At 50.8% G+C, this 25,934-nt stretch overlaps 2 protein-coding genes across 4 annotated transcripts in view; one reads left to right on the plus strand and one right to left on the minus strand.

Moving 5' to 3' along the window:
• FAM83H (family with sequence similarity 83 member H) lies at positions 1-21,310 on the plus strand. Of its 3 annotated transcripts, none has more exons than XM_059869350.1 (5): positions 1-23; positions 13,956-14,416; positions 15,767-15,931; positions 16,242-16,366; positions 18,433-21,310. In XM_059869350.1, exons 2-5 carry the CDS (start codon positions 13,970-13,972, stop codon positions 21,074-21,076), a joined length of 3,381 nt encoding a protein of 1,126 aa, XP_059725333.1. In that variant the 5' UTR covers positions 1-23; positions 13,956-13,969; the 3' UTR covers positions 21,077-21,310. The 3 variants fall into 3 exon arrangements, with proteins under 3 accessions (XP_059725333.1, XP_059725314.1, XP_059725323.1); XM_059869331.1 differs by lacking the exon at positions 1-23 and adding an exon at positions 1,305-1,585; XM_059869340.1 differs by lacking the exon at positions 1-23 and adding an exon at positions 1,305-1,580.
• Positions 21,074-25,934, minus strand: part of MAPK15 (mitogen-activated protein kinase 15) — a 14,365-nt gene continuing 9,504 nt past the window's right edge. The window contains exons 11-13 of the mRNA XM_059869361.1: positions 25,297-25,600; positions 24,909-25,051; positions 21,074-23,468 (exon numbers count right to left, since the gene is read on the minus strand). Coding sequence (XP_059725344.1) covers positions 23,262-23,468; positions 24,909-25,051; positions 25,297-25,600 — 654 coding nt within the window. The 3' untranslated portion in view covers positions 21,074-23,261. The remainder of the gene's footprint in view (positions 23,469-24,908; positions 25,052-25,296; positions 25,601-25,934) is intronic.

A 25,934-nucleotide genomic window follows, 5' to 3' on the forward strand; every position in this document is an offset into this window, starting at 1 on the left:
GGAATGGCTTCCCACTGCCACAGGTGAGTTTAGTTGGGATGTTGGGAAGAAATCCTTCCCTGTAAGGGTGGTGAGGCCCTGGTACAGGCTGCCCAGAGAAGCTGTGGATGCTCCATGCCTGGCAGTGTTCAGGGCCAGGTTGGACAGGGCTTGGAGCAGCCTGGGCTAGTGGAAGTGTCCATGGCAGGGAGGTGGATGAGATGTAAGGTCCCTTCAGCCCAAACCGTTCATGATTCAATGATCGCTGAGTCCAACTGCTCCCCCAGCACTCGCAGGACCAGCACTAGCCCATGTCCCCAGGTGCCACAGTCACACCACTGTTCAGTCTCCTCAGGGATGGGGACTGGCAGCTGTGCCAGGGCTTTCCAGGAGGAATCTTCCAAATATCCCACCTGAACCTCTTCTGGTGCAGCTTGAGGCCATGACCTCTGTCATTTATTAACTGGCAGCAGAGCCTGACGCCCACCTGGCTCTACCCTGCTGTTATGGAGTTGTAGGGAGCGAGAAGGTCCCTCCTGAACCCCTTTTCTCCAGGCTGAGCCCCCCAGCTCCCTCAGCCCGGTGCTGCAGACTCTTCCGCAGCTCTGTTCCCTCCTTGGACACGCTCCAGCCCCTCAGAGGAGCCCGAGCCTGTCCCCGCACTGCAGACACCCCGGCCCGGGGGCTCGGCCCTCCGTCCCTGCGGACCCCCAGCCCCGCGCGCCTCCCCGCCCCGCCTGAGTCACCGCGGGCCCGGCCCTCACGGCGGCGGCGGCCGGGCGGGACGAGCTGGGACATGAAAGGTGGAACAGGCGCTGCCACGCCCGGGGCTGCGGGGAATCTCGCTTAACCCTTCCCTGCCCGCGGGGCCGCGGGAGCGGGGAGGGTGATGGGGGTGGACAGGAGGCCGCGGCTGTCTCCTCAGAGCCCCTTCCACGGCACCCCCGGGGACACGGGGCCACGGTCCCGCCGCAGGGGAGAGGGCGCTGCCCCCGGCCCCTCCTGTCCCACGGTGCCACTGCCCAGGAGCTGCCGCTCGTCTGTCCCCAACAGGCACAGAGCACCCCAAGTGCCCGAGGAGCCCAGATCCCCCTTCCTGGGAGCCGCAGGGCCACGACCGAGCTGGGGCCAGCGCCCAGGGGCCCTGCCCGGGGCTGGGGGCCGAAGGCCGGGCCCGGGGCCCGGGGCTGGGGGCCGTGTCACGGGCCGGGACAGGAGCGGGGCTACGGCGAGCCCTGCCCCGCTGCCAGTCCCAAGCTGGTCTGACAGGCTCGGGGCAGACGGAAGGGAGAGGCCTCCGGCGGCTCAGGAATGCGCAGCCCTTATCTCTGGCTCCCTGCGCGCCTGGGGAGGGAACAGCTCTCCGGAGTTTGCCTTTCTCTCGCTGTTACTCACCCCCGCTCTGCCCTGGGTGGAGCCTCGCTCGCCTGGCTCCCAGGTGAATCAGGTTCCAGGCACGTCCAAGTGAGCAGACAGTGACCCACCACCTGCCCCAGCTCACCTGGGAAGGTAGAGAAGGGTGGAGACCTCGTGGGTACCTGCATGGCCGCCTGAGCCAGAGAGCGACCCACTACCTACCCACCACCTGGCCGGCTTCCCTGGTAAGGTAGGAGAAGGGCAGGTACCACCTGGGGTACCTGTACGGCTGCCTGAGGTGGAGGGCAAGGGCTGGGGAGGGCCTGTCCTGCTCCTCTGCACAGAACTGGGTATCTGGGACAGGGAATTCCATAGGCAATCCATGGGCTGGAGGTTGCTGCTTCTGTGTGGGAAGGCTCCAGTGGCAGGAGCTCCCAGTCACGCCATGATGGCAGGAAGGGAGAGAGACAGAAGGAGATGAGAGAGGCAAGGGGGGCGAGAGAATGTCCCAGTGCTGGCAGCAGGGACTGGGGATGGGGAAGGAATGGACTCAGGACATCCCAGTACAGGCAGCAGCATTGGAGATGGTGAAGGAGGGGACCTGGAATGTCGCAGCTGTGTTGGGGATGGCAAGGGAAGGGACCCTTCTGTCCTCAGATCAGAATTGCTTATCAAACACTTCATACAATTGTGTCCCTTCCTCTTTGAGAAATCCCTCAGGAGTGGATATTCCCAAGCCCAGCCTCAGGCTTTGGGAAGAGTCTTGCAGCCTGATTGAGCTCCCCGTAACAAAGCCCAACCCGGTCTCCTGTTTGGACCAGGAGTGCTGTAGGGATGTATGGTCAAGAGACTGGGACAGAGGGGATGTGCTGTGAGGGCCGAATCTGCGGTGGGCAAGGAGCTGGGAAGCAGCTCTGAGGCCCCTGCATTCCAAACACAGGGATTGGGTGTGCACGGAGTGCTGACACGGCCCACGAGCCCTGGCATAGCCATGCACGTACAGGCAGGAGCATGGACAGATGCGTGTGGACAGGCACACGGGCTAGCACTTGCTGAGTTTTCCATAGGTGTGAGCCTGACAGACCTCAGGACTTGTGTGTGAGGACAGGAAGGGGATGGTTCCGTGTTGCTCACTCTAAATTGGCCGGGGTCAATAGGGGTCAATTGTGGATCTTGCCTGGCCTGAGGATTGGGTTCTCCATCTAGAACAGTTAGAAAGGGAAGAGGCACCTGTGAATGAACAGAAGTACTGATCACATCATTCTGCTGCTCAAAACATCTAGTTTATGGAAGCTGCAATAAGATCAGCTGCAAGAGAGGCCACAAATAGGTCAGTAACAGCAAACTACCAAACTGGAGCAGTGACAGTGGCAGCAGTGCTGAGCACCAGTTCCCATTCCCTGTGCAGATGTTCTCCCTGGATCAGGAGGCAGGAGAGCACAGTGTGTCCCAGCCGCGTTAGGTGAGCACATGGGAGCTGCATTTTAGGGAGAGAAAGTTGTTTCCATTTTGGTCTCACTCCTATTTACCTGAAGGACTTTAAAGTTGCATTTGAGGGGTAAAAGAGAGTTAGATTTGCTGTGACCTGGCAATAGGAGTATTCTGAGGGGGGGAAAAGGTCTTGCTCTTCATATGGTTTAGGGGAAATTGCATGCCAAAGGAAGAAGTTGTTGTTCCCCCATCCCTGGAAGGTTCAAGGCTGGGATGGGGCTGGGAGCAACCTATCTGTTGGAAGGTATTCCTGCCCATGGCAGGGGGGTGAAACAAGAAGGTCCTTTCCAACTCTAACCAGTCTCTGATTCTGAGATTCTGTAAGTGTGGAAATGTCTGTATGCTTGTGTCAGAGCAGGGTTGTGGCTCAGGACAGATTCACCCATGTTCTAGACATAATTTTTCTGGCAACCAAAACTTTCCAGGCAATGGAAATTTGCCTCCAAACCCTGCAGGATTGGAATTCTTTGCTTTTTACAGTTACATGGGAACACATCTGAATTGCTTATCAGGCCCCATGTGCTGGATTTTTGTTGTCTTAATGACGAAGAGGAGATTGATTAGTGCATTTCTAAAATCAGTGTAGGGGGAGGTAAAAGTCAAGGGCAGCACATGGTTTTCCCCAAATTAGACCTTACACTGATTGTCTTTTTATTTTTAAGTTCTCCATTTTAGACTTCCTTATACTTGCTACCTTTTGAATAATAACCCAGGGGAAGGGATTGGCTGCAGGATAGTGAATGTGACATGAGCACTGCTGTCGTAGATGTGGCACTGGGACATGGGTTAGTGGTGGCCTTGGCAGTGCTGGGAGAGCCGTTGGACTTGAGGGTCTCAGGGGGCTTTTCCAATCCAAAGGACTCCATGATCATTCCGATTATCTGCTAAGAGATGCCTTTTGCCTGCAGGATGACATTTAATTTCCAGCTACTGTAAACATCAGGTTTTGTGTTGGTGACTCCCCACAGCTGAGATTTCCCTGTCTGCTCTGTACCCTTGCTGCATGGGACAGTTAAGGCTGACAGGTTCACATGCTGCCACTGTGGGACACGTTGACAGGTGTCTCAGTAATCACTTCACAAAGAAAATTACAACATGTAACTCTTCTGCCACTTTTCCCTTCCTCTGGCCTGCAGAAAGATCCCCTGGATATTCCGAATGTCTGGCCACTTTCTGATTCTCCAGAAAGAATGTTCTGTGGAAACCCTTGCCCCAGTAAGCAGAAAGGAGTGAGAGTCCAGTGGGTTTTGGAGGTGCAGGCCAGGCACCAGTTCTACTCTACCACATGCCTGCAGCATTCAGGGCATTCACTGCTCACCTGAGACACAGAAAGTGTTCTGGGAGCCATTTATCAGGGTCAGCTGCCACAGCTCTGAACACAGAAAGTGCAGCTGCCATCTCTGGAAACTCAGTGAAAACTTGATTAATTGAAGCAGTTTTTCATCTGATGGTCAAAACTTCTGCAGTGAAACTCCCAGCAGCAGGCAGAGGTACTCTGTTTTTTAATGATGACTGAGATCCACATAAGACCAGCCAGAGTGAAGAATGGGGTGGCATTCTCTCAGATGATTAACACAGAGGGATCAGCTGTTCAGATGACCAAAGGAGAATGTCTGGGAGCATTATATGGCATTGTAACAGGAATAACAAATTCCGACCAGAAATTCTGACAGTAACCCAGACTTTGAGCCCACTGCCTGAAGAGGACATTGAGAAGGAGAACATGGAACTCATCAGGAAATGCAGAGAGAAGAATGGAAAGAGAAAAAATAAGAATTAGGACTTGACAGAGGCAGTTGTAGCTAAAAAAGTGCCTAGTCCAGGTTATTTGCCATATTTCCCTGTCCTGTTGTGAGGAATGTGCCTGAGTCCTGCTTGGTGAGAAGAGCAGTTCATGGGAAGGTGTCCAGCATCCATTATCACGCAGCCACGGGATGGTTTGGGTTGGAAGGGACCTTCAAGACCATCTCCTCCAACCCCCTGCCATGGACACCTTACATTAGCCCAGGGTGCTCCAGGCTCCATCCAACGTGGCCTGGGACACTTCCAGGGATGGGGCAGCCACAGCTTCTCTGGGCAGCCTCCTCTTTGCCCCAGCTCTTGTACAATTCCATGTTCTGACCAAAGTAGGAAATTCTGGGCTACACTTCCGAACTATGGATCCTGCACCCCTGTAAGACTGGCAGGATCCTTCTCAGGAGAAGTCCAGCCCTTGGGACAGAAAATGAGAAGCAGCTTCTGGAGAGGACGAGCATGTCCTGCTCTTCATACAGGTTCTTCCTCTGCAGCAAGATCAGAAGGCTCTGGCTTGTCCTTCCATCACACAGTGCAGAATTAAAAACCCCACACCTTAAACCATATTTGAGGAGACAGGTCCCTTCCCAGATCATTTACCAAGTACAACATTTTCTTGAGAGCAAGCTAACACTTTCCATGTCTCATTGTCACCATGTCTGCTCCAGTCATTTTCCCTCAGGCATTGCTGTCCTCTCCTAAACCCAACCCTCCCAGAGCATCAGAAGTTTGTTTGCTTAGGGTCTTTCCTATTTTTTTTTTTTTTGAGGCTAAAGATTTTCTTTTAAATATTTGATTTGTAAACTAGGTGTATAGAGCCATTTTGGAAACATGAATTTTTTTCACAGCCCACCCTAAGAGATGTCAGTGATGCCACTGAATGTGGTGTACAGGCCAGGTGAGGCCCATCACAGGGATCAAAAGTCCCTTGATTCATTTCTTGCCCATAGTTTGGAAGTCCTTCGAGTGTTGATAGCACAGAGGGGTTTGTGGCTGGCTGTGCAGAGTGTGCCTAAAGAACAGTTTGTGTGTGCTGCCTTTCTCTTCTTGGTGCTGTCTAGGGCAGTGAGAAGATGAAGTGGTTGAGCCCAGGAACTTTTGTCTGTACTTGCACGTAAAGGGTCTGGGGAACAGCTTGGGTCTTCCCAGCCCTTTGCAGACTCTGGGATCCAGCCCTGCTTCCTCGCAGGCAGTTCCTTCCTGGGTGCTCCAGGCAGCCTCGGCTCCTGGGAGTGTCCCAAAGCAGCGGAGCAGGTCCAGCCAGGGAAGGGATCACCTGAGCGAGGCAGCCTGGGAACTGGCTGTGCAGGCAGAACACGTAACAACAAGCACTGGAGTCAGCACAGGGAGGCAGATGGAGCCAGCCCCAGGTGCTGAGGCATCAGCAGGGCTGGCACCAGGCACAGCAGATGAGAGACAAAGGGAGCACTGAGCCAGTTCCCTTTTGCTTAGACTGGGCAAACATGGTCCAGCGCCCTTGATTCACACCTGGCAGAAAGGCTCTGGAGAAAGGCAGGTCCTTTTATTTATTTATTTTAATCTGTAGGGCTTTGTGGTGATCACAGCATGTCTGAATCTGTGATTTCCTGCTGCTCTGTTAGGAAAAGAAACAGTAAAAATCTGTTGAAATGGAACATAATATGGACAGGCACCAAGTGCTGCCCACATCAACAGGTCTGTGCTTTTCCCAGTTTCTGCTCCTGTAATGAATCCAGAGGTAAAGGGACAGTTTTTACCTCCGGCTTCATCTGTCAGCCACTTTTCCTTACATTAAGTATTCCATGTGATTGAGTGTTTTTCAGTGTGGAGGAATCTGCAGGCTGTGATCTGACTCTTCCCTTTATTAAGGGGGTCTGACAGCTTTTGGGAATCTCAAATCCGAATGCATGTGACAGGTATCACAGCCAGTAAAGTCACTCCCATTTATACCAGTGGGAACAGGGGCAGATCTCAGGCCAAGCTGAAGGGAAATTTCCTTTGGAGACTCCCTCCTCACCCCCACCTTGATCATAGCATAGGGATGGCTGAGACCTGCCTGCTCCTTCCTTTCCACCTGTTCCTCTCCTCCTGATGGTTTTTTGGCCGTGGAGGGGAGTGACTCCACTGGGACTCCCCATGCTCCGCTGCAGCAGCAACCACAGCAGCAGTGCAGTGTCTGATGCAGCAGCAGCAGCCGCAGCAGCAGTGCAGTGTCTGACGCAGCAGCCGCAGCAGCAGTGCAGTGTCTGACGCAGCAGCTGCAGCAGCTGCAGCAGTGCAGTGTCTGACGCAGCAGCCGCAGCAGCAGTGCAGTGTCTGATGCAGCAGCTGCAGCAGCCATAGCAGTGCAGTGTCTGACGCAGCAGCCGCAGCAGCAGTGCAGTGTCTCACGCAGCAGCTGCAGCAGCCATAGCAGTGCAGTGTCTGACGCAGCAGCAGCAGCAGCAGCCACAGCAGTGCAGTGTCTGACGCAGCAGCTGCAGCAGCAGTGCAGTGTCTGACGCAGCAGCCGCAGCCGCAGCAGCAGTGCAGTGTCTGATGCAGCAGCCGCAGCCGCAGCAGCAGTGCAGTGTCTGACGCAGCAGCAGCGGCAGCTGCAGCAGTGCAGTGTCTGACGCAGCAGCAGCCACAGCAGTGCAGTGTCTGACGCAGCAGCAGCCACAGCAGTGCAGTGTCTGCCACAGCAGCCGCAGCAGCAGTGAGGTGTCTTTGGCACAGGCCAGGCAGACGGGCGGAGCAGACCTGGATCCTGCTTCTCCTCAGCCCATTCCATCGGCCTTCATCTCCCACTTGTTGGCTTTCCAACAAGCTGCTTCGTGCTCTCCTTTATCCACTGCCCCCGAGCATGGGAGGAGTTGCTGCAAACAGCCACAGAGCTGCCTTCTGTTCTCCTGCAGCCTCCTCCTGCCAAACCCAGCCACCGGCCCAGGTCTGTGTGCGGAGCAGCGTGCCAGCAGCACTCATACCACCTTCTTTCTGTGGGCTTCTTGGGGCTTCCTGTGCAGGGCCCGGAGTTTGGCTTGGTGGCCCTTGTGTGTCCCCTCCAGCTCGGGAGATTCTGTGGTTCTTTACACATCGTTCTGTGTACTTGTCTGTGCTCATGCTTGTCCCAGCTGTTGCATTAGGAGAAGGATTTCTTGGGGAGAAACTAAATTTTGCAGGTTTAGTTCTAAAGGTTCTGATCATGAGTGCTGATACTTCTAAATTTATGGACATAATTTCATAGAATGATCACTTAGGATAGCAGAGATGTGCATGAAATGCCAAATAATGGTAACAAACCTCTAGAATGTCTGAAGAAGTAACACTGTGACACCTAAGTGTGGGCTGGAATCCTGCTGCTCTGGAGCCAGGCTGGGACAGCTGGGACTGTTCAGCCTGGAGAAGAGAAAACTCTGGGGACACATCAGAGCCCCTTCCAGTGCATAAAGGGGCTCCAGGAGAGCTGGAGGGGGGCTTTGGACAAGGGCCTGGAGTGACAGGACAAGAGGGAATGGCTTCCCACTGCCAAAGGACAGGGTTTAGATGGGGTATTTAGATGGGGTATTTATTTAGATGGCAAGGAATCACAGAATGTTTTGGGTTGGAAGCATCTTAAATTTCACCCAGTCCCCCACCCCTGCCATGGGCAGGGACACCTTCCACTAGCCCAGGCTGCTCCAAGCCCCATCCAGCCTGGCTTTGAACACTGCCAGGGATCCAGGGGCAGCCACAGCTCCTATGGGCACCTGTGCCAGGGCCTGCCCACCCTCACAGGAAGGAGTGTGTCCCCAATATCTGACTCATCCTCCTGTCAAAGCTGCCTCCCATCCTCTAGGTAAATTCTGGTATAAAGCACTGACAGTTCCAAGCAGGATCTTGGTAGGATGGATTGTGTGACAGGGTAAGGAGGAATCTCTGAGTTAAAACAGTTGAGGTCTGAGTACTGAGTCTTTAGCAGGCTGATTTGTTAATGTATAGGAGAAAAATTAGGAGAATATTTGACCAAACATGAGCATGTCTGTTAGAAGATGAATCCTATCCCATATCTCTTGGATATTACCTGTAAGGGGTGCAGATAGGCACATTGCACGTGTGTGTTTGGTCACTGATCCTGGAAGAGTAATCCTGGTTCTGAAACCTGGGGGTTTTGGGACATTCCAGGTGCCTTTGGGCATCTAAAGCTCAGCAGGTGTGACACCTGCCATGCAGAGACCCTCAGCCTCCTCAGCAGCAACTGGAGGCCAGGCCAGGTACCTTTGGGCATCCCAGGTGACATGGAGAGCCTGTGTGTGAGCACCTCAATTGCTGCCCTGGCTATGGCTTGTTTGCACTTTAGTTATTGTGACTTTCCCAAGGCCTAAGGGCTCGGTGATGGGGAGAAGTAGATTTCCCTCCTTGCTGCCTAGTTTACCTTCTGGAATTTTTCTTTCATCGAAGCACCAGGGGCTTGGCTGGAATTTTTCTTTCTGGAATTTTTCTTTCCTTGAAGCACGAGGGGCTTGGCTGCAGGATCAGTAGGGATGTTGCCAGTGTGCTCAGTGGTCTGAAGAATGTCTGGTCCTGTATCAGTGTTTTCTGCTCAAAACATCCAGCTTCAAACAATTGCTGGAATTTTCTCCCAGGTCATATGGTCAGGATGTAGCAGGATTCCTTTCCTTTCCTGTCTAATGCTGGGGCAGTTCTCTCCCACTCTACCTGGGAAGCTTTTCCTGGTAAAATTGTGGCTATTGAAGGCGTGGAGGACATTGGTGATGTGCTTGAGCTTTCCTCTTCCCTTCTTTAGGTGCACTGCAGGGTTTTTGGAGTAGGGGACTTCAGGGCCTTAGTTTTCCAATATTGTTGTGGGAATGGAAGGAGGGATGTTCAGGGGTCCCTCTGGCTGAACACATCTCACAGCTGCAGGTGCTGGGTTGGCAGGAGCTCCTCTCCTCCTCTACCCACTGACAGTTCAGTGCCTGAGCTGTAACTGCACACAGAATATCTTGTTACCCATTATAAAAAAATATTATGTTACCCATTATAAAAAATATTTTGTTACCCATTATAAAGACCCCCAAGCAAATTGCCACACCTTACTCTTTTTAGCATTCTCATTTCTCCCTCAAATCCTCATTACTCATGTCAGAAGATTTTGTAAACTGGGACCAGCAATTAAAATAAAATGAAATTCCTAATTAAATAAAATAAACAAGCATGTAAGTAAGTAAAATTCTCGAATAATCAGCACTTACAGGCTGAAATCTACATTTGCGGTATTTTCGGTTTGTGGCTCAGTTTCTTTGACAGTTTTGATGGTTCAGAATTCCAGAAATACAACATTTGTCGTTTTCTGGTGTGAAAGAAACTGCAGAAAATAGATTTGCAGGTGAAATTCAAACAAGGAGCCAACCCATGCTTGGAGTCACAGAGTAAGCTGAGTTGGAAGGGGCCACACATCGAGTCCAGCTGCTGGCCCTGCACAGGACCATCCCCAGGAGTCCCACCCCGTGCCCAAGAGTGTTGTCCAAATGCTTTTTGAACTCTGCCAGGGAACCTGCTCCAGTGCCCAACCACCCTCTGGGGAAAAACCTTTTTTCAGTTTCCAACCTAACCCTCCCCTGATCCAGCTGCAGCTGCTCCCTCGGGTCCTGTCACTGCTCAGCCCAGAGAGGTGATCAGTGTCTGCCCCTCCTCTTCCTCTCATGAGGAAGTTGTGGAGTGCACTGAGGTCTCCCCTCAGTCTGCTGCAGGTTGTTTTACGTGCCCCTGATCAAGGAGAACCCAGCCATCAGGGAAGAAGAGAGCTGATAACTCTCATAACTGATGTGTGTCCAGGCTCCTGTCCCTCTGAGGGGAAACCTGACCTTGTGCTCCCTGAACTCTGGTTGAAAGGAACCGAGGCTTAAAACATGGAATGCCCTACAAAATACATGGAATACACAGTTCTGGAGTAAGAAAATAGCAGGGCAATGTGGCACAGTAAGTAATCCATCTCCTATTTCCTGAGGCATGTGAACTGCTCCTCCACCAAATCCAGCCTTGCACTGGGATAATGGACACACTTGGAATGGAGCAAGACTGCTTAAGAGAGAAGTGAAAAGATAGGAGTTTAGAAGCCAGTTCTGTCTTAGAAACCTCCCTCTGGCACACAAACACCAGTCAGAAGTGGCATGTGATTGCTTACATCTGATTTGGAGAGGAATTGCTTTCCATGTAGTGGATGGTTTGATCCAGAACTGGAGAGCAGGCCTGGCAGTCAGTGGCTTCATGACACCAAATCTGACCCAGGGCCTCAGAGCTCTGCCAGCTGCAAACAGGTCATCCCAGGGGCTGGAACAGAGGAAAACAAAATTATAAAAATCCATCAACTAACTGTAGAATCTATCTGAAGTCAGCAAGATGGGGTGTAGCGGGAGAAATTTCATTTATTCCTTGACCTGAACTCAGCTCACACCCACCAAAGTGACGAAAGGTCATAAATATCCTTTGGGGTTCCAGGTACTTTCTTCCCTTCTGCTTTACCTGACAGGGGAGGATTTTGGGAGATAAATGAAGTAGCCAGAATTTTGTGCCTTTGTGTATGTATATGTATGTGTGTTTATATAGCTATTTATTTATTTATTTACATAATTACTTATATGTGCAAACCAGCATTTTTCATGCAAACTGAGAATTCATCAACATGGTGTTGTTCTTGTTGCAACCCAGGGAATTAAAGGATGCCAGCAATTTTTTGGCATCATTGAAGCACAAGATGGTTTGGGTTGGAAGGGACTCATCTTGTTCCACCCTGTGCAAGGACACCTCCCACCAGACCAGGTGGCTCCGAGCCATGGAACACGTGAAGAGCTGGGGCAGACACCTGTGGGGGCCCAAAGACAACTTCTGGTTTTTATTTCACAGTTATGAGCCATGGGTCTTTTCCAGGCCCCTTCCAAACATCCCCTGCAGGCTCCCCCGATCCTCCCTGATCATCCAGGCCAGCAGCCCACCCCCACTGCTGGGTTCAGTGATACCAGGACACCCCCAGCTCCGTGTCCATGTTCTCCCGGCGTCTCAGGGAGCCCACAAGGAGCAGTTAGCTTTCACATCAAATTTACCTCTTCACTGGTTCCATTTTCTCTGCTTATTCACAAATGTACTCAGTGCTACTTGGGGAACTCAGGTGACTCCTCACTGTAAACTCTGGGAGCAGAGCCTGACCCCCACCTGGCTGCAGCCTGCTGCCAGGGAGCTGCAGAGCAATGAGAGTTCCCCCAGCTCAGCCCAGGGGTTTCCTGGTGGCCCTCGGCCACCTGCAAGGTTCACCTTCTGTCCTTCTGGTCCTTGTGCTGGCAGCTGAGATGCCCTGCTCACAGTTTGTAGGTGTCTTCACCAGACTGAGGAATCGTAGTTCAAGCATAAGCCTCCCTTTTTGGGAGTTGAGGAATAAAACATCCATATGCCCAGCCCACTCCAGCTGTGAGTTCCTCCTGAACCTTTGTAGTGCTGCTGTTTTCTGTGGTCCTGCCCAGTAACAGTCAATATTGCCTGCTTCTTATTTAAAGCTCAGTCTTCTCCCTCTTCATTTATAACTGTAGTGAAATAATTATATTAATCAATATAAAATTGCTTTGCCACTTCACCAGCGTGACCTTTCCTCTGCTGTTTTGATTGCCCAGCAGTACAGAGGGTTCTTCTGATATTCTTCCTTTTGATGCTGCACTTGGTCCTTTGTCTCTCACACGCCCATCTCTGAGCAGTGTGAGCAGTTTGCTGTGGGACCTCTGTCCCCTTCCTGGGTCATGTATGAATGAGCTGGATATGTTGTTCTTCTGCCCAAGATTGATTCAACGTGGGAGCAAGTCCTTAAAATGACACTGCTGAAACAGTTAAAAGCAAGAACATTGGTGACTTGAGCATCCTAAAATCCCAGAATCCCAGGATGGTCTGAGTGGGAAGGGACCCTAAAGCCCACTTTGTTTCACACCCCTGCGATGGGCAGGGGCACCTTCCACCAGAGATACATCCTGGAATGCTCTCTACTTTCTCCTCTTACACAGAGAAAATAAGACAGAATTAGAGAAGGAAGATAAATGCAGACAATTCAGACTGTGTAGCCAGCTGCACGTGAGAACTATAGAGATTATTATCTGTTGCAATACCTCCCATATGGAGCTGTTGGATTTTCTTATCCTTACATTAAGACTATAATTTTTCCTGTTGTATCACACAGATTTACCAGGAGTTCCAGTTTGGAGCAGGAGTAATTTGTGGGAGGTTGAGGCAGGAGTAACACAGCACTGCTGTGTGCTGGGCAGGTGGTCAGATAAGGACTTGAAACTGGTTTATCCTTACAGCTCCTAGTGAGTGACAGTCCGAGTGTGAGGTTTGATCTTCTCCCAGTCCATGGCAATCCCTCCTGCTTTGGGAGCAGATGTGTTGGATGGCAGCAACAGCAGCACCCCTCACCTCCTGTGCTCACTCAGTAACCCCACTCAGCAGGAGTCACTCACTCTTTTGGGATCAGGAGGAAGTCTCTGCTGGCACCTCAGTGGTGGGGTGCAGGAAAAGAACATTCCAGCATTGACATTAGTTCAGAGTCTAAAGCCAAAGTGCTTTGAGCATTTTGTGGATCAGTCAGATATTACTGTTGTGGTAAAACAAACTTTTCTGCCAAAAATGGGTTAAAATCAGATTTGTCAATAGTCTCAAATAATTGTTCCCTATTGACAATTACCAAATATTGCGTGTGAGCCCCTTTCAGCTCTGTTTTTTCTTAGCATGAGGAGACTGAAGAAGTGATCACATCCCTTGTTTTTTATTTCTTCATTCATCTCATGGAGACTCCTCTGCCTTCTGACTGTGTTACACCAGCAGGACACTCCTGCACCCCTGCACCACCTGCTTTGTTCACGTGCTGAGGTGGTGATGACACCCAGTCTGTAAGGGTCCAGAGGGTGCCCTTGTGTTCAGGCAGGTGCTTTTGGTTTAGGGCCACATTACACATAGTGAATAACTTCTGTAGCATTTGGAAATTAATTTTAATGGGGTGTAGATAATAACCACCGAGAGCTTTGCTCTTGACTTTTAAACAAATGATAAATGGAAGCTTAGCCACCAGCAACCTAAAAGAGAAAGCTGATCATTCTGTTGGATGCATTGGCCTTGCTTATCCCAGGGCTGCCTGGCTGATTTGTTCCATATTTTGGCCCAAAACAGTTAACTGTGTGAAGGTAATGGTTCAGTGACTCACACCCCTGCCTAACTTTAGGCTCCCATGCCTTTGGATTGAACTTTCTCCAGCATTGCTCCATGTTGTTTTTATCTCTGCCTTTGCTCCCTGAGGAGGATGTGTTGGGTGTGTTGCTGTCATGACACTGCTGTATCTCATGGATGTTTTTGTTTCCCTCCAGCTCTCCCTCTGCTGATGGCTCGTCGATCCCAAAGCTCCTCACAGGGGGACAACCCCCTGGACCCCAACTACCTTCCCCCCCACTACAAGGAGTACTACCGCCTGGCCCTGGATGTGCTCACGGAGGAGGGCAAGGAGAGTTACCAGCGCTTCCTGGCCGAGGAGGCAGCCCCTGATTTCCTTTGTGACTCCGAGGTGGATCACATAATCCAGAACCTCCAGAAGCCCCAGTACGCCAACCAGGAGGGCAGCACGGACACGGCGGGGGACAATGACATGGACGGATCCTCCGGGACTTACTGGCCCATGAACTCAGACCTGGCCGTGCCTGAGCTTGACCTGGGCTGGCCGATGGTCTTTGGCTTTAGGGGGACAGAGGTGACAACGCTGGTGCAGCCACCCCCGCCAGACAACCCCAGCATTAAGGAGGAGGCTCGCAGGATGATCCGAGCAGCTCAGCAGGTGAGACAGGGAGAGCCCAGCTGGAGCAGAGGTAAAACCACACATGTGCCTGAGAATCATCAGGATAGAGAATCACAGTGCAGTGGTTTGGGTCAGAGGGACCTTAAAGCTCATCCAGGTCCAACTCTCTGCCACGGGGATGGACAGCTTCCACTAGCCCAGCTTGCTCCAAGCCTCCTCCAACCTGGTTTTGGATACTTTAGGGAATGGGGCAGCCAGAGCTGCTCAGGGCATGCTGTACCAGGGCCTTATCCCCCTCACAGGGAACAATTTCTTCCCAATATCTCATCTAACTCTACCCTCTGGCAGTGTAAAGCCACTCCCATTGTTTTGTCACTCCAGGCCCTTGTCCAAAGTTCCTCCTGAGCTCTCAGAGCCACTTGAGGCACTGGAAGGGGCTGTAAGGCTTTCCTGGAGCCTTCTCTTCTCCAGGCTGAGCAACATCAGGTCCTCTGCTAATTTCCTGAGCTTTGCTTCCAGAACCTGACAGAGGAACAGGATGATCCAAATCCACCACTGACTGCACCAAAGCTTGTCTCTGCTCTGCTGTCATGGCACTGTGTCCTAGGCCTTGCTAAAATACACCAAGAGTTCACAGAATCCCAAAACATTAGAGATTGGAAGGGGCCTCTAGAGCTGGTCCTGTCCACCCTCCTGCTCAGAGGAGGTCAGTTAGAGAGGGTCACTCAGGATGTGTCCTTGAGCATCTCCAAGGGTGGAGACTAAACCTTTCTGGACAGCCTGTTCCCATGCTGATGGTCTCCTTACAGTCCCAGAGGCTTTTCTGTAACTGAACTGTAATTTCCTGTGTTTCAGTTTGTCCTTGTCCTCTCCCTGGGCACCACTGGGAAGAGTTTTACTCCTTCCTTACGCCCTTTCCATCAAGTATTTACGTTCAGGGAGCTGGGAAGGACAGGAAGGTAGACCTGTGAAGCTGCTTCCCATAAAATCAGCACCTGGATGCAGCTGAGTAATGACTGCCTGAATGCTGGCCAGGAAGTTACCTAAAAATGGCATGGGGATGTTGGAGTGGGGGGACCAGCTCCATACACCATCCAGTGTGGTTACATGGCCAAAAAATTGATGGAATTATTGGATTGATGAGTCAGGAAACATGCAGGGAGGTTCCCCCTCACCTGCATACCCGGAGCAGGCACCTTCCTGGGCAGAAATTCTCCTTCCAGTTCGGAGCCCACCGTGCTTAACGGGACCTGTAATTGGGAGGTTTCCTGTTTCAAAAGGAAGCTGAGATGGGGCCAGTGCAGCTCTGGGGTGTGAGAGGCTGGGATACACGCTCGGTCAGGGCGTGAGGCAGCGCAGTGGCTCACGTGTCCTGCATCCCTTCCCCAGGTGGTGGCCATCGTGATGGACGTTTTCACTGATGTGGATCTGCTGTTTGAGGTGCTGGATGCTGCTTCTCGCCGGGTGCCTGTCTACATCCTGCTGGATGAAATGAACTCCCAGCTCTTCCTCGACACAGCTGCCAAGTGCAGAGTCAACCTGAATTATGTGGAGGTGAGCAAAGACCTGCCCTACCTGACTGGGGTCCTGAGGGGGTGTGTCCTGCCACGCAGAGGGCAGTATGGCAGGAAACACCTGAGAAGGGGGAGAACCTGGCAAAAGATGAGCGTGAAGAAAGTGAGGAGAGCTGGCACGACATGGGGCGAGGGCTGGAGATGTGCTGAGAAAGGGGTTTACAACCTGGTGTACAACCTGGAGCTGGATAACCCCAGTGGGGGTGGATGGAGGCTAAAAGGAGGCGGGGAAGGAGGGGCAGGGGAGGGAATGAGGGTCCCACCTGAGTCAGTGCCTTTCTGGTTCGCAGTTCCTGAGGGTGAGGACAGTGTCTGGCCCAACCTACTACTGCCGCACGGGGATGTCCTTCAAGGGGCACCTGAAGGAGAAGTTCCTGCTGGTGGACTGCATGGTGGTGCTGAGTGGCAACTACAGGTGAGGAGCTCTGTCCAGCTCAGAGAGAGACTCAGGTGCTTCGTGCACGGGGCTGGCTGCAGAGGAGCTCAGCTCCCATCTGATTCCCAGGGAGAATTTGCCATGGCATAAGGAGTGTAAGATTTGCATCTTAGCCCTGACCAAATGAACTTTGAGCTTCACTCACAGAATCATCAAATCACAGCATGGTTTGTGTGGGAAGGGACTTTAAAGCTCATCTTGTTCCACCCCCACAGCCCCACATGGGCAGGGACACCTTCCACTAGCCCAGGTTGCTCCAAACCCCATCAAGCCTGGCCTTGGACACTTCCAGGGATGGGGCAGCAGAGAGGTGGGTGGTTTTAGTTAGGATTGAGATCAACCATTAACACATTACCATCCTTTTGGGAATAACAATCTTACCTTACCAGCTAAGGCATTTATTTCTGGCAGAATAAGTGTTTTTAGTGAGTTGAAGAATTTCTCCTTCACATCTTAAAAGGGTGATGGGATAAACACCTGTCATGCTCTGAGAATGTAATCATAGAATCACAGAATGGTTTGAGTTGGACAGACCCTAAAGCTCATATGGTTTCTCCCCATGCTGTTGGCAGGGAAACCTTCTAAGCCAGGTTGATCCAAGCCTACCATGAGTTGCTTCTCCTAGTGGAAGTTAAGCAAATAGAATTAAGGGTCTTTAAAAACACAGTATGTGAAGAAAAAATTGTAAGAATCTGATTAAAATGTACATTCCATGACAGTAAGATTTCACTTTGGTTTTTTTCCTGATGTTTGAAAAGAATTACTCACATTTGATGCTGTACCAAACAACTAACTGTTCCGATTGGATCATTTCTTGTTTATGAGAGCATCAAATAAATTGTTCAGGACTACGTCTGCCACACTCCCATGTGCTTTGGGCTTTCCAATTTATCATTTCTAAAGTGGGAAGCTGTGGAAGTGTTCAGGATGAGGCTCACTAAGGCTTGGAGCAGCCTGAGCTAGTGGAAGGTGTCTCTGCGCATGGCAGTGGGGTGAAACCAGGTGTGATGGTCCCTTCCAACCCAAACCAGTCTGGGATTCTGAGAGACAGGCTGGTGAATTGGTAAAGCAGCATTCTTGCACTTCCACGTGGATATCAGGGACAAAAGTTTTGCTCGCTGAAGGACACTGAGTAGCAATTTTTGGGGAAAAATACTCCATTTTGCAGTGGAGGTAGATAAACCAACTGAAGAAGGCCTTGAGCCCAGACAACCCCAAACCAAGCTTCCTTCACATTAAGAATTAAAAAATTTTGGGGGGGGGAAAGACAGTAATTCTAAGGGTTTTGGTTAAGCCCAGCAGGCAGCCAAGCCTCACAAAGGTGTCCCTCATGATTCCCAGCAGGGTGTGGTAGAGAACTGTAAAGGTGAGAACACTCCTGGGTTGTGATACAGTTTAAACAGCTGCAGCAAACCTGCACACACAGGCAGGGCAAAGTAAGGGATCCCTTCCCTGCTTCCCATCCCTCAGCACTTGGGAAAAAAAAAGCAGAGCTTGACTTGGGAAGATGAAGACCATAACACTGAACATCTTCCTCCCCCATTTCCAGCCCAGCTCCTTCTGTTCAGTCCCCTCAAACTGTGGGTGGAAAGGCTGTGCCACCCCAGGAGTAAGATCTTGGGTTTGTCTTTTCAGAGGTTCTGTCCACACATCTCCCAGCCTTTGGGGTCCCCCTGACTGGTGTCACCTGCCAGGCGCTGAGGGGACACACTGACTGTTGTCCAGGTCATTACTGACAGTGCTAAAGACAGGAACGCCTGCTTCACACAAGGGTTATCATCAGCTCACTCTCGGTGACATGACTGACTGGCTTTTTAGCACAGAAATCATTTATTGCCTTGTAAAACTCTCTGCAAAGATGTGATTCCGAATCAGTCAAGGTTTGGGGACAGTCATGTGTAACACACAGCTGCAGGGGAATCGTCTGCCGTTATTTTGCCCTATTTCTGCCCAACCAGAAAATTTAGAATTTGCTTCAGGTGAGCAAATGTTTTAATGCAAGCAGGTACAGCTGAGTTACTCCATCACTTCTGTTCTCTCTTCAGTTTCATGTGGTCCTTTGAGAAGATTCACAGGAGCATTGCACACATCTTCCAGGGTGAGCTGGTGGCCAGCTTTGATGAAGAATTCCGCATTTTGTTTGCGCAGTCGGAACCTCTGGTTCCTCCAGCCAACGTCCTGGCAAAGGCGGAGAACGCGTTCGCCATGGCTCCCTTTGGCAATAACATGCCTTTCTTCCCCAAGAAAGGCCCCCTGATGTTCCAGAGGGACGAGAGTCTCTTCCCCTCCTTCATGGACAGGGTGGATCCGGACAGGTACTTCCTGTCCAACTTCCGGCGGGACGACATGCTGCGGCACACGGTGGAGGGCTCGGCCATGCGGATGTACAAAAAGGTGGAAATGGAGAACTCCCAGATGGATCCGGTCAGGGGCTTCCTCCGTTCCAAGCAGCTGGAGCTGGACGCTTTTAAGAGACACAGTTTTGCGGAAGGAACGTTTGAAAATTTTGCTTCTGCCAAGCAGTACACCCGGCAGATGTTCATGAACAACATGGACGAGTTCAAAATCCAATCCAGTCATTTCCAGAAGGACCAGTTCTACCAGTACCAGTTTGAACATCCCCATCTTCCTGGCAGACCTCAGGGATTCTTTGAGAGGATTCGAGGGGGGAGGCCGGGATTCAATGAACTGGAAGACTATGGGGAGGGATCCCGATACCCTGAACTGGAGCCCAGTTTCCCACAGGAGGGTTTCCCCCTACGGCTGGATTACGTGCCCTCCAACTCTTCCAGGGAGGTGAGACACGGCTCCGACCAGCTGAACCCCGCGGGCAACGGCCCCATGGGAATGATGTTACGGAGGCAGAACATAGGACAGAAATTCATTTGCCAGACTTCTCCCACGCAGAAGCAGAGCCTGGAGCAGCGCCTGTTCCTACAGGACAAGGATGAAGAGCAGGATGACGACAAGAACACGCAGGAAAACAGAACGGGGTTACGGAACTGGAGGATTTCTTCGTACCTCAGCGCATACCAGTCTGAACCGGATGAAGGGCTCCCGATGCCGATGGAGTCCGAGGCGTACAACGATGCTCTTGGGGATCCCCTCACAAAGCACCCCACTGAACTCATCCCAGCCTTCAAACCCCCCACGCCCTTCAATAGCAAGCCACTGGGAATTGACAGTGCCAAGGAATCTGCAGATTCTGATAGAGCAGGTGAAGAAACCTCGATCATGAAACCAGATGCCTTCAGGTCCAGGATAAATCCCTTGATCCAGAGGAGCTCCAGGCTCAGGTCCTCTCTGATTTTCAGTGCTGCCAAATTAGATCAGCCCAACACCACAATAGAAAAGGTGCAGATGATCCAAAAAGAGCAAATGTCCAGTGAGTTAACGAAGGACAATGAAACCATCAAGACGGCTGCCTCCTCCAAAGTGGCCGAGCTGCTGGAGAAGTACAAAGCTGTGGGCAAGGACATGGAACGGGTCACCCACACCAAAGCTGTTTCGGGTTACCTACAGGAGGAATCTCAGAATACGGAGAAGAAATGTACCAAAGCTGTGCAGTATAAGATTCTGGAGAGCAGGGTGCTGGACTCCAAAGACTCCTGCAGTACTTACAAGATGCATGGAGATTTGGACAGAGCATTTGGAATGGCCTCATCCACCCCCCAGCTTGGGGATGCATTGAGTAAAGATCCCCTGGCACATCTTGGCACTAAGGTGGACAAGCTGTCATCCCGGTTTTACCCCATCGAGAACAAACCTCCTCTTCCAGAGAAGGAGAGCCTGATATTTGTAGGAGACACTCAGAAATTGGCTCTTCCAGAGAAGAAGGACAGAGTGACCTTCAGAGAAGACTCTCCAAAATTAGTCAACACAGAAATGAAGAAACCACAGGTGAGGACAAGTACTACATCCTCAGTTCTAGAAAGCCTGTCTAGAAGTCAAGGGTCTGACAGCTCTCTCAACAAATCTGAGGAAGACTGTTCAAAACAAGAGCAAAATCCCATGGAGTTTTTAAGAAAAGGGTCACTACGGCTGAAGCAGCTTTTGAACCCAAAAGGTGAAAAGAAATTGGAGGAGGAACCTGCTTCTGAGAGTGGGAAATGTGACAAGCAGGCAGTGGTGCTCAAACGATCATCCATAGGGGACTGCCAGGAAGCAATGGAGGAAGAAAAACCCCACAAATTCGCAGCACCACTCCCCCCAAAGAGCAGCCAGACAACGCAAGGGAGGTTCCCGTCCTCCACAGCCAACATCCTGTACAGCAGCAACCTGCGTGACGACACCAAGGTGATCCTGGAGCAGATCTCTGCCAACAGCCAGAAGAACAGAGCCGAGCTGGCCAAGCAGCTGCCATCCACCAGCAACCCCGACCTCTCCAGGTCAACCACAAGCTTGGAAAGAAAAGGGGAAAAGGAGAAAAGCTGCAACATCCACAGGTCTGAGAGCTTTGGGAGCCAGAAACGGAACCTGCAGCGGCAGCCGTCGGAGGACAGAGACACCCTCCTGAAGAAGATGGAGAACATGCGGAAGGAGAAGCGAGTCTACAGCAGGTTTGAGGTGTTCTGCAAGAAGGACGAGCACACGAGTCCCAGCGAAGAGGAATATGACACAGATGCCAAAGACAAGAAAATGGGAAAATTCATGCCCAAAATCCTGGGGACCTTCAAGACCAAAAAATGATCCTAGAAATCCTATTTAATTCCATTTAATCACTGACTGTCACAGGGAAACGAGAGAGAAACTTGTCTATGATGGCTACAAACCCCAATGGCAATGCTCTTGATTAGTGAGCAGAAATGTCTCCAGCATGAGCCTCCCACGGCACAGTTTGCTCAATAAAGTCAGGTGGTATCAAACCTTATCACAGTATGTTCCAAATAAAACAATTAAAATGCCAACGTGCTTAAAAAACAAGTCTCTGTTACTGTACAAATCTAAGTGATAGTCTCTGTTAAACCCAAGGAATATTTTCAGCAGAAAAAACATTCAAATTTCAGAAAAAAAATGAAAACAAGAAAATTCAGTACTTGAGTTTGGGCCAGAAAAGATAAATACATACAGACACACACACAGGTATTAACTGGAAAAAAATATTTAAAGCTCAGTGTTTTCTCAGGTGCAGTTAGACTTTTTCTGTATTTCACAATGAATCAAACACAGGAGGCACCGTTTGAAGGTTTACATACAAAAAAAAAAAAATAGTTGTAATCAGCGTTTTGGCCTAATCTGTGGTTCTGATCTTCTCCAGCTTTTGTGTTTACCAGCTCCTGAGCCTGCGGGGTCTGGTTTGTTCCCTTGTGTAAAGGGAATTACCTGCTTTAGGGGCTGAGCTCAAAGAAGCTGCTGAGGTGCTACTGATGGAGAAGGGCTTGGTTTTAGGAGGCCTTTCCAGGTGAGTCTGAGTTTAAATAAGCATCTGAAGTCCTGCCTTGGCCAAGCAGTGACTTCCTTGAGAGTGTAACTGCAGTTCATGAGGTGACAGGTCTGGAGCAGCTGAGAGAGCTGGGGGAACAACAGTCAGTCATCACAGGTAGAGTAAAACCTCAGGGACAGAGACAAGAGCTTCAAGTTAATGAGGAAAATGTATCCAAAATCATCATTGAAACAGGAATATAAAATTTCCTGTAGTCCCACTGTAGACTGGCAACATCTTTACGATGTCTCAGCAATAGTATCTCATGAAACTTTGCTTTCTGAAAGCAAAACCAATAAAAATGACCAATTATTCTTTGAAGAAGACAGCCCTACCAATAGGCAGTTTCAACACAGCAAATGCTGCTTGAAAGACAAAGGTTTTCTGCAGCGCAGTATAAAGGATTTATTATTACAATATTATTACAATATTACATACTAGAGAATGTTAAATATTATCGAAGAGCCCACCTGTATTTCAAATGTTTTTCTACTTGATTTTAACAAAACCAGACCATAATGAATTATTTTCATCTAGCCTAGAACAGTCATGGAAATGAGTGAAGGGCTGTAAGATTATCTGTGAAGAGTTAGGTCTTCGTGGTCTTCAGAGAACAGTTACCTGTTCTGCTCAAAAAATACCCACCACTTAGGCAGACTGCTGAAGAATCCTGGAATGGTTTGGAAAGGACCTTTTAAAGGTCACCCAGTCCCAACCCCAGCCTACCATGGCAGGGACACCTTCCACTGTCCAGGGCTGTTCCAAGCCCTGTCCAACCTGGCCTTGGACACTTCCAGGGATGGGGCAGCCACAGCTTCTCTGGGCTCTCTGTCCCAGGGCCTCACCACCCTCACAGGGAAGGATTTCTTCCCAACACCCCATCCATCCCTGCCCTCTGGCAATGGGGAGCCATTCCCCTAGTCCTGTCACTCCAGGCCCGTGTCCAAAGTCTCTCTCCAGCTCTCCTGGAGCCCCTTCCAGCACTGGAAGGGGCTCTGAGGTCTTCCTTGAGGCTTCTTTCCTCCAGGCTGGACACCTCCAGTTCTCCCAGCCTATCTCCAGAGCAGAAGGACTCAAGCCTCCAGGGTACTTTCTTGGCCTTGCACTAGGCCTTGCTGAACTTCAGGAGGTTCCCCAGATCCTGAATATGTCTAAAAACCACTCAAGTATCAGAATAATGCAGTTTTCTGTGTTTTTTGCAGTAATTCAAACAAGGAGTGGGAAGTGACAGCATTCAGTGTTCTCAGGGTGTGAGAGCTGTGTCCTTGCCTGCTGAGACTGGAAGGCAGAGGAGTGGGATTCCCTTTTCCATGAGCTTGTCCAGAGCAGAGGAGGACAGTGTCCTAAGCAGTGAATAAAGCATTTCCTCACAGTTTGCTCTCCCCTGCTGCTCTTGCTCAGTCAGGGGCTGAGGGATGAGCTGCACTTCACCTGTCTGGAACATCTCCACAGTCACTGCTCGGGGTTTTTGGAGGCCTTTGCTATTGGAAGGCTCTGCAGTGCAGATTTACTGATGGTTCCATAGGCCTGGGAGTAGCTGCCCATGGATGCCCTTGGATCACCTGCAGCTCCCACATTGGCAGTGATCTGGAACATCTTTTTACTGGGCTTCAGAAGGGGACGAACATCTTTGCTGGGACACTGAGAGGTTCTGGGATTCTGTGTGAGAAAGAAAAGTCAAGAAAAGGTAATAAGCTGGAATCAGCTTTCTGGAGTGCAAATAGGACACAGGTTTGGCTTTGGTAAGCACTATCCTCTCAGGAAACAAACACAAACTCAGGACATATGTAGGCTGATCTTCTCCCTCTTCTGCTCTTCTTGTCACAGAAAACTGGTCAGAATTCCCTAAAGATCCTTACAAATGCATTGGTCATGCCTACACCTGCATGTGCAGCAAGCTCCACAATCCCATCCTGGGGAATTAACGGCTTCTCTTTCTTTGAAAACATTTTGGAAGGGATTCCAAATCAGAGGGGCTGAAAGGTGGGCTACAAGTGTGCTACTGGAAATGCTTGAAGGTTTCTGACAACCTGGACTAGTGGAAGGTGTTCCTGACCATGGCAGAGGGGTGGAACCAGATGAGTTTTAGGGCCCTTCCAACCCAGGCAGTCTGTGATACAGTGAATCTGTGCTGCCTCCTTCCATACTCTTCCTTTGTCACAAGCTTCCTCCATCACCTCTGCAGCTGCTAGCAGTCACCAGGCAGCAGACAGCCAGCTCAGGAAGGAAAAAAGCAAGAGCAAGAGGTCATTAAACAACCCAGTGAGGGGGAGGACTTTTCCAAGGAAGCATGGCCAAAATCAGATAAGAGGGAGAGCAGAGAGGAGAGGACTGACACCCTCAGAGCTCAGCAACAGTAACTCATTAGATCCTCAGAATCATGAAATCAGAGAATCACTAAGGCTGGAAAAGCCCTCTGGGCCCACTGAGTCCAGCTGCTCCCCCAGCACTGCCAAGACTACACTGACCCATGTCCCCAGGTGCCATTAAATCCCTCCAGGGATGGGGGCTCCATCACTGCCCTGAGGCAGTCTGTGCCAGGGCTGCACAGCCCTTTGCAGGTGGGTTTTTTCCAGTATCCAACCTAAAGCTCTCCTGGAACTACTTGAGGCCGTTTCCTCTCATCCTGCCACTTGTTTCCTGAGCAGACCCTGACCCCCACCTGCCTGCACCCTCCTGTCAGGGAGCTGCAGAGACTGAGAAGGTCCTCCCTGCGCCTCCTTCTCTCCACAGCTGCTGCTGCAGCTCCAGACCCTCCCCCAGCTCTGCTCCCTTCTCTGGACACACTCCAGCCCCTCAATAGAGCCCCTCCTTTCTTGTTGGGAAGAGCCCAAACTTGCCCCCAGGACTGGAGCTCCCTCAGCAGTGCCCAGCACAGGGGAAGGTCACTGCCCTGGGTGTCTGGCCACACCGTGGCTGCTACAAGCCCGGCGCCACTGACCTCTTGCCCACCTTGGCACACCTGGGCTCATGTTCAGCTGCTGTCATCAGCACCAGCAGGTGACCTTTTCAGCTTTCCAGCCACTCTGCCTGGAGCACTACAGGGAGTTGCTGTGACCCAGGTTACCACAGGTAAGGGCTAGAAGTTAAGCTACTCACATTGTAAAGGTTCTGCACACTTGTAGGAGAGAGCCGAGTGTTTGGCCATGTGGTTTGTCTCCCTAGTTTCTCATTGCTGGAGATTCTGGACTGTTGAGGTGGTGCAGAACAGTTCCTGATCCCAGCACCAGGATTTGCATTTCCTGCAGAAGGAAAAACATGAGAGAAAGTAGGAAAATCAGAAGAACACAGAACACATTGACTGAGGCAGGGACAGTCCCACACTCAACACTTATTCAACAGTGTTTTGTTCTTGTCATTTCCCTCCCACACTTCCAGCCCCTCATTTTACCATGCCAACTCCATTTATTTTACAGCACTCACGCTCTCTTCCCCACACCAACATCCCAAGGTGGGTCACACCCCAGTGTAGGAGGGTGGTACCCACTCTGCACAGTGGTGTGTGTGATGGGGTTGTATATCATCACACTCATCTGTGATCTCTGACCCAGAGTTCTGGCCAAATCCTTGCTCTGGCTGGACCCTGCTGGCTGGACCCCAGCTGTGGATCCAGGGTGCACATGTGAAGGGTTTAGCAGAGGGGGTGCTGGCTCTTGCTGGCCTTTCCTGGTGGGTGCAGCCTCTGAGCTGAAACCTGGCAGAGGTGAGCTGGACTCAGACTGGCTCAGCTGAACGTTTTCTCTCTGCCCTTGCTCCTTTGGAAGGCTCTTTGACTTCTTTTCAAGGATCATCTGCAGAACAGAAAAGCTAGTTAGACTTAACACAGCAATACAGCAGAAAAATAAAACATCAAAACAAAGAAGAATACTTATAAATATCTGCAAGGGTAAGTCAAATTTTGGAACTAGATGATCTTTAAAGTACCTTTCAACCCAAACCATTCTGTGAATCTTTCTCAGACATCATGCTTCAGAGATTTTTCTTTGCCCTGTGGGAATTTTACATGTAAAGGTCTCTCAAAGATTAGGACAGTATGGAACTGATCAAACACCCAGCTGTACCTGTGCCAGCAGGTACAGAAAGCCCAGGGGAACACAGAGACAAGACGATGACAGAATTTGTTAA

The sequence above is a fragment of the Haemorhous mexicanus genome, chromosome 1 (genome assembly GCF_027477595.1).
Source record: "Haemorhous mexicanus isolate bHaeMex1 chromosome 1, bHaeMex1.pri, whole genome shotgun sequence".
Lineage (NCBI taxonomy): Eukaryota > Metazoa > Chordata > Aves > Passeriformes > Fringillidae > Haemorhous > Haemorhous mexicanus.

Coding starts and splice junctions, on each gene's coding strand:
- FAM83H (XM_059869350.1), top strand. CDS start 13,970: ATGGCTCGTCGATCCCAAAGCTCCTCACAGGGGGACAACCCCCTGGAC. Junction 14,417..15,766: donor TGATCCGAGCAGCTCAGCAG/GTGAGACAGGGA, acceptor TCCCTTCCCCAG/GTGGTGGCCATCGTGATGGA. Junction 15,932..16,241: donor TCAACCTGAATTATGTGGAG/GTGAGCAAAGAC, acceptor TCTGGTTCGCAG/TTCCTGAGGGTGAGGACAGT.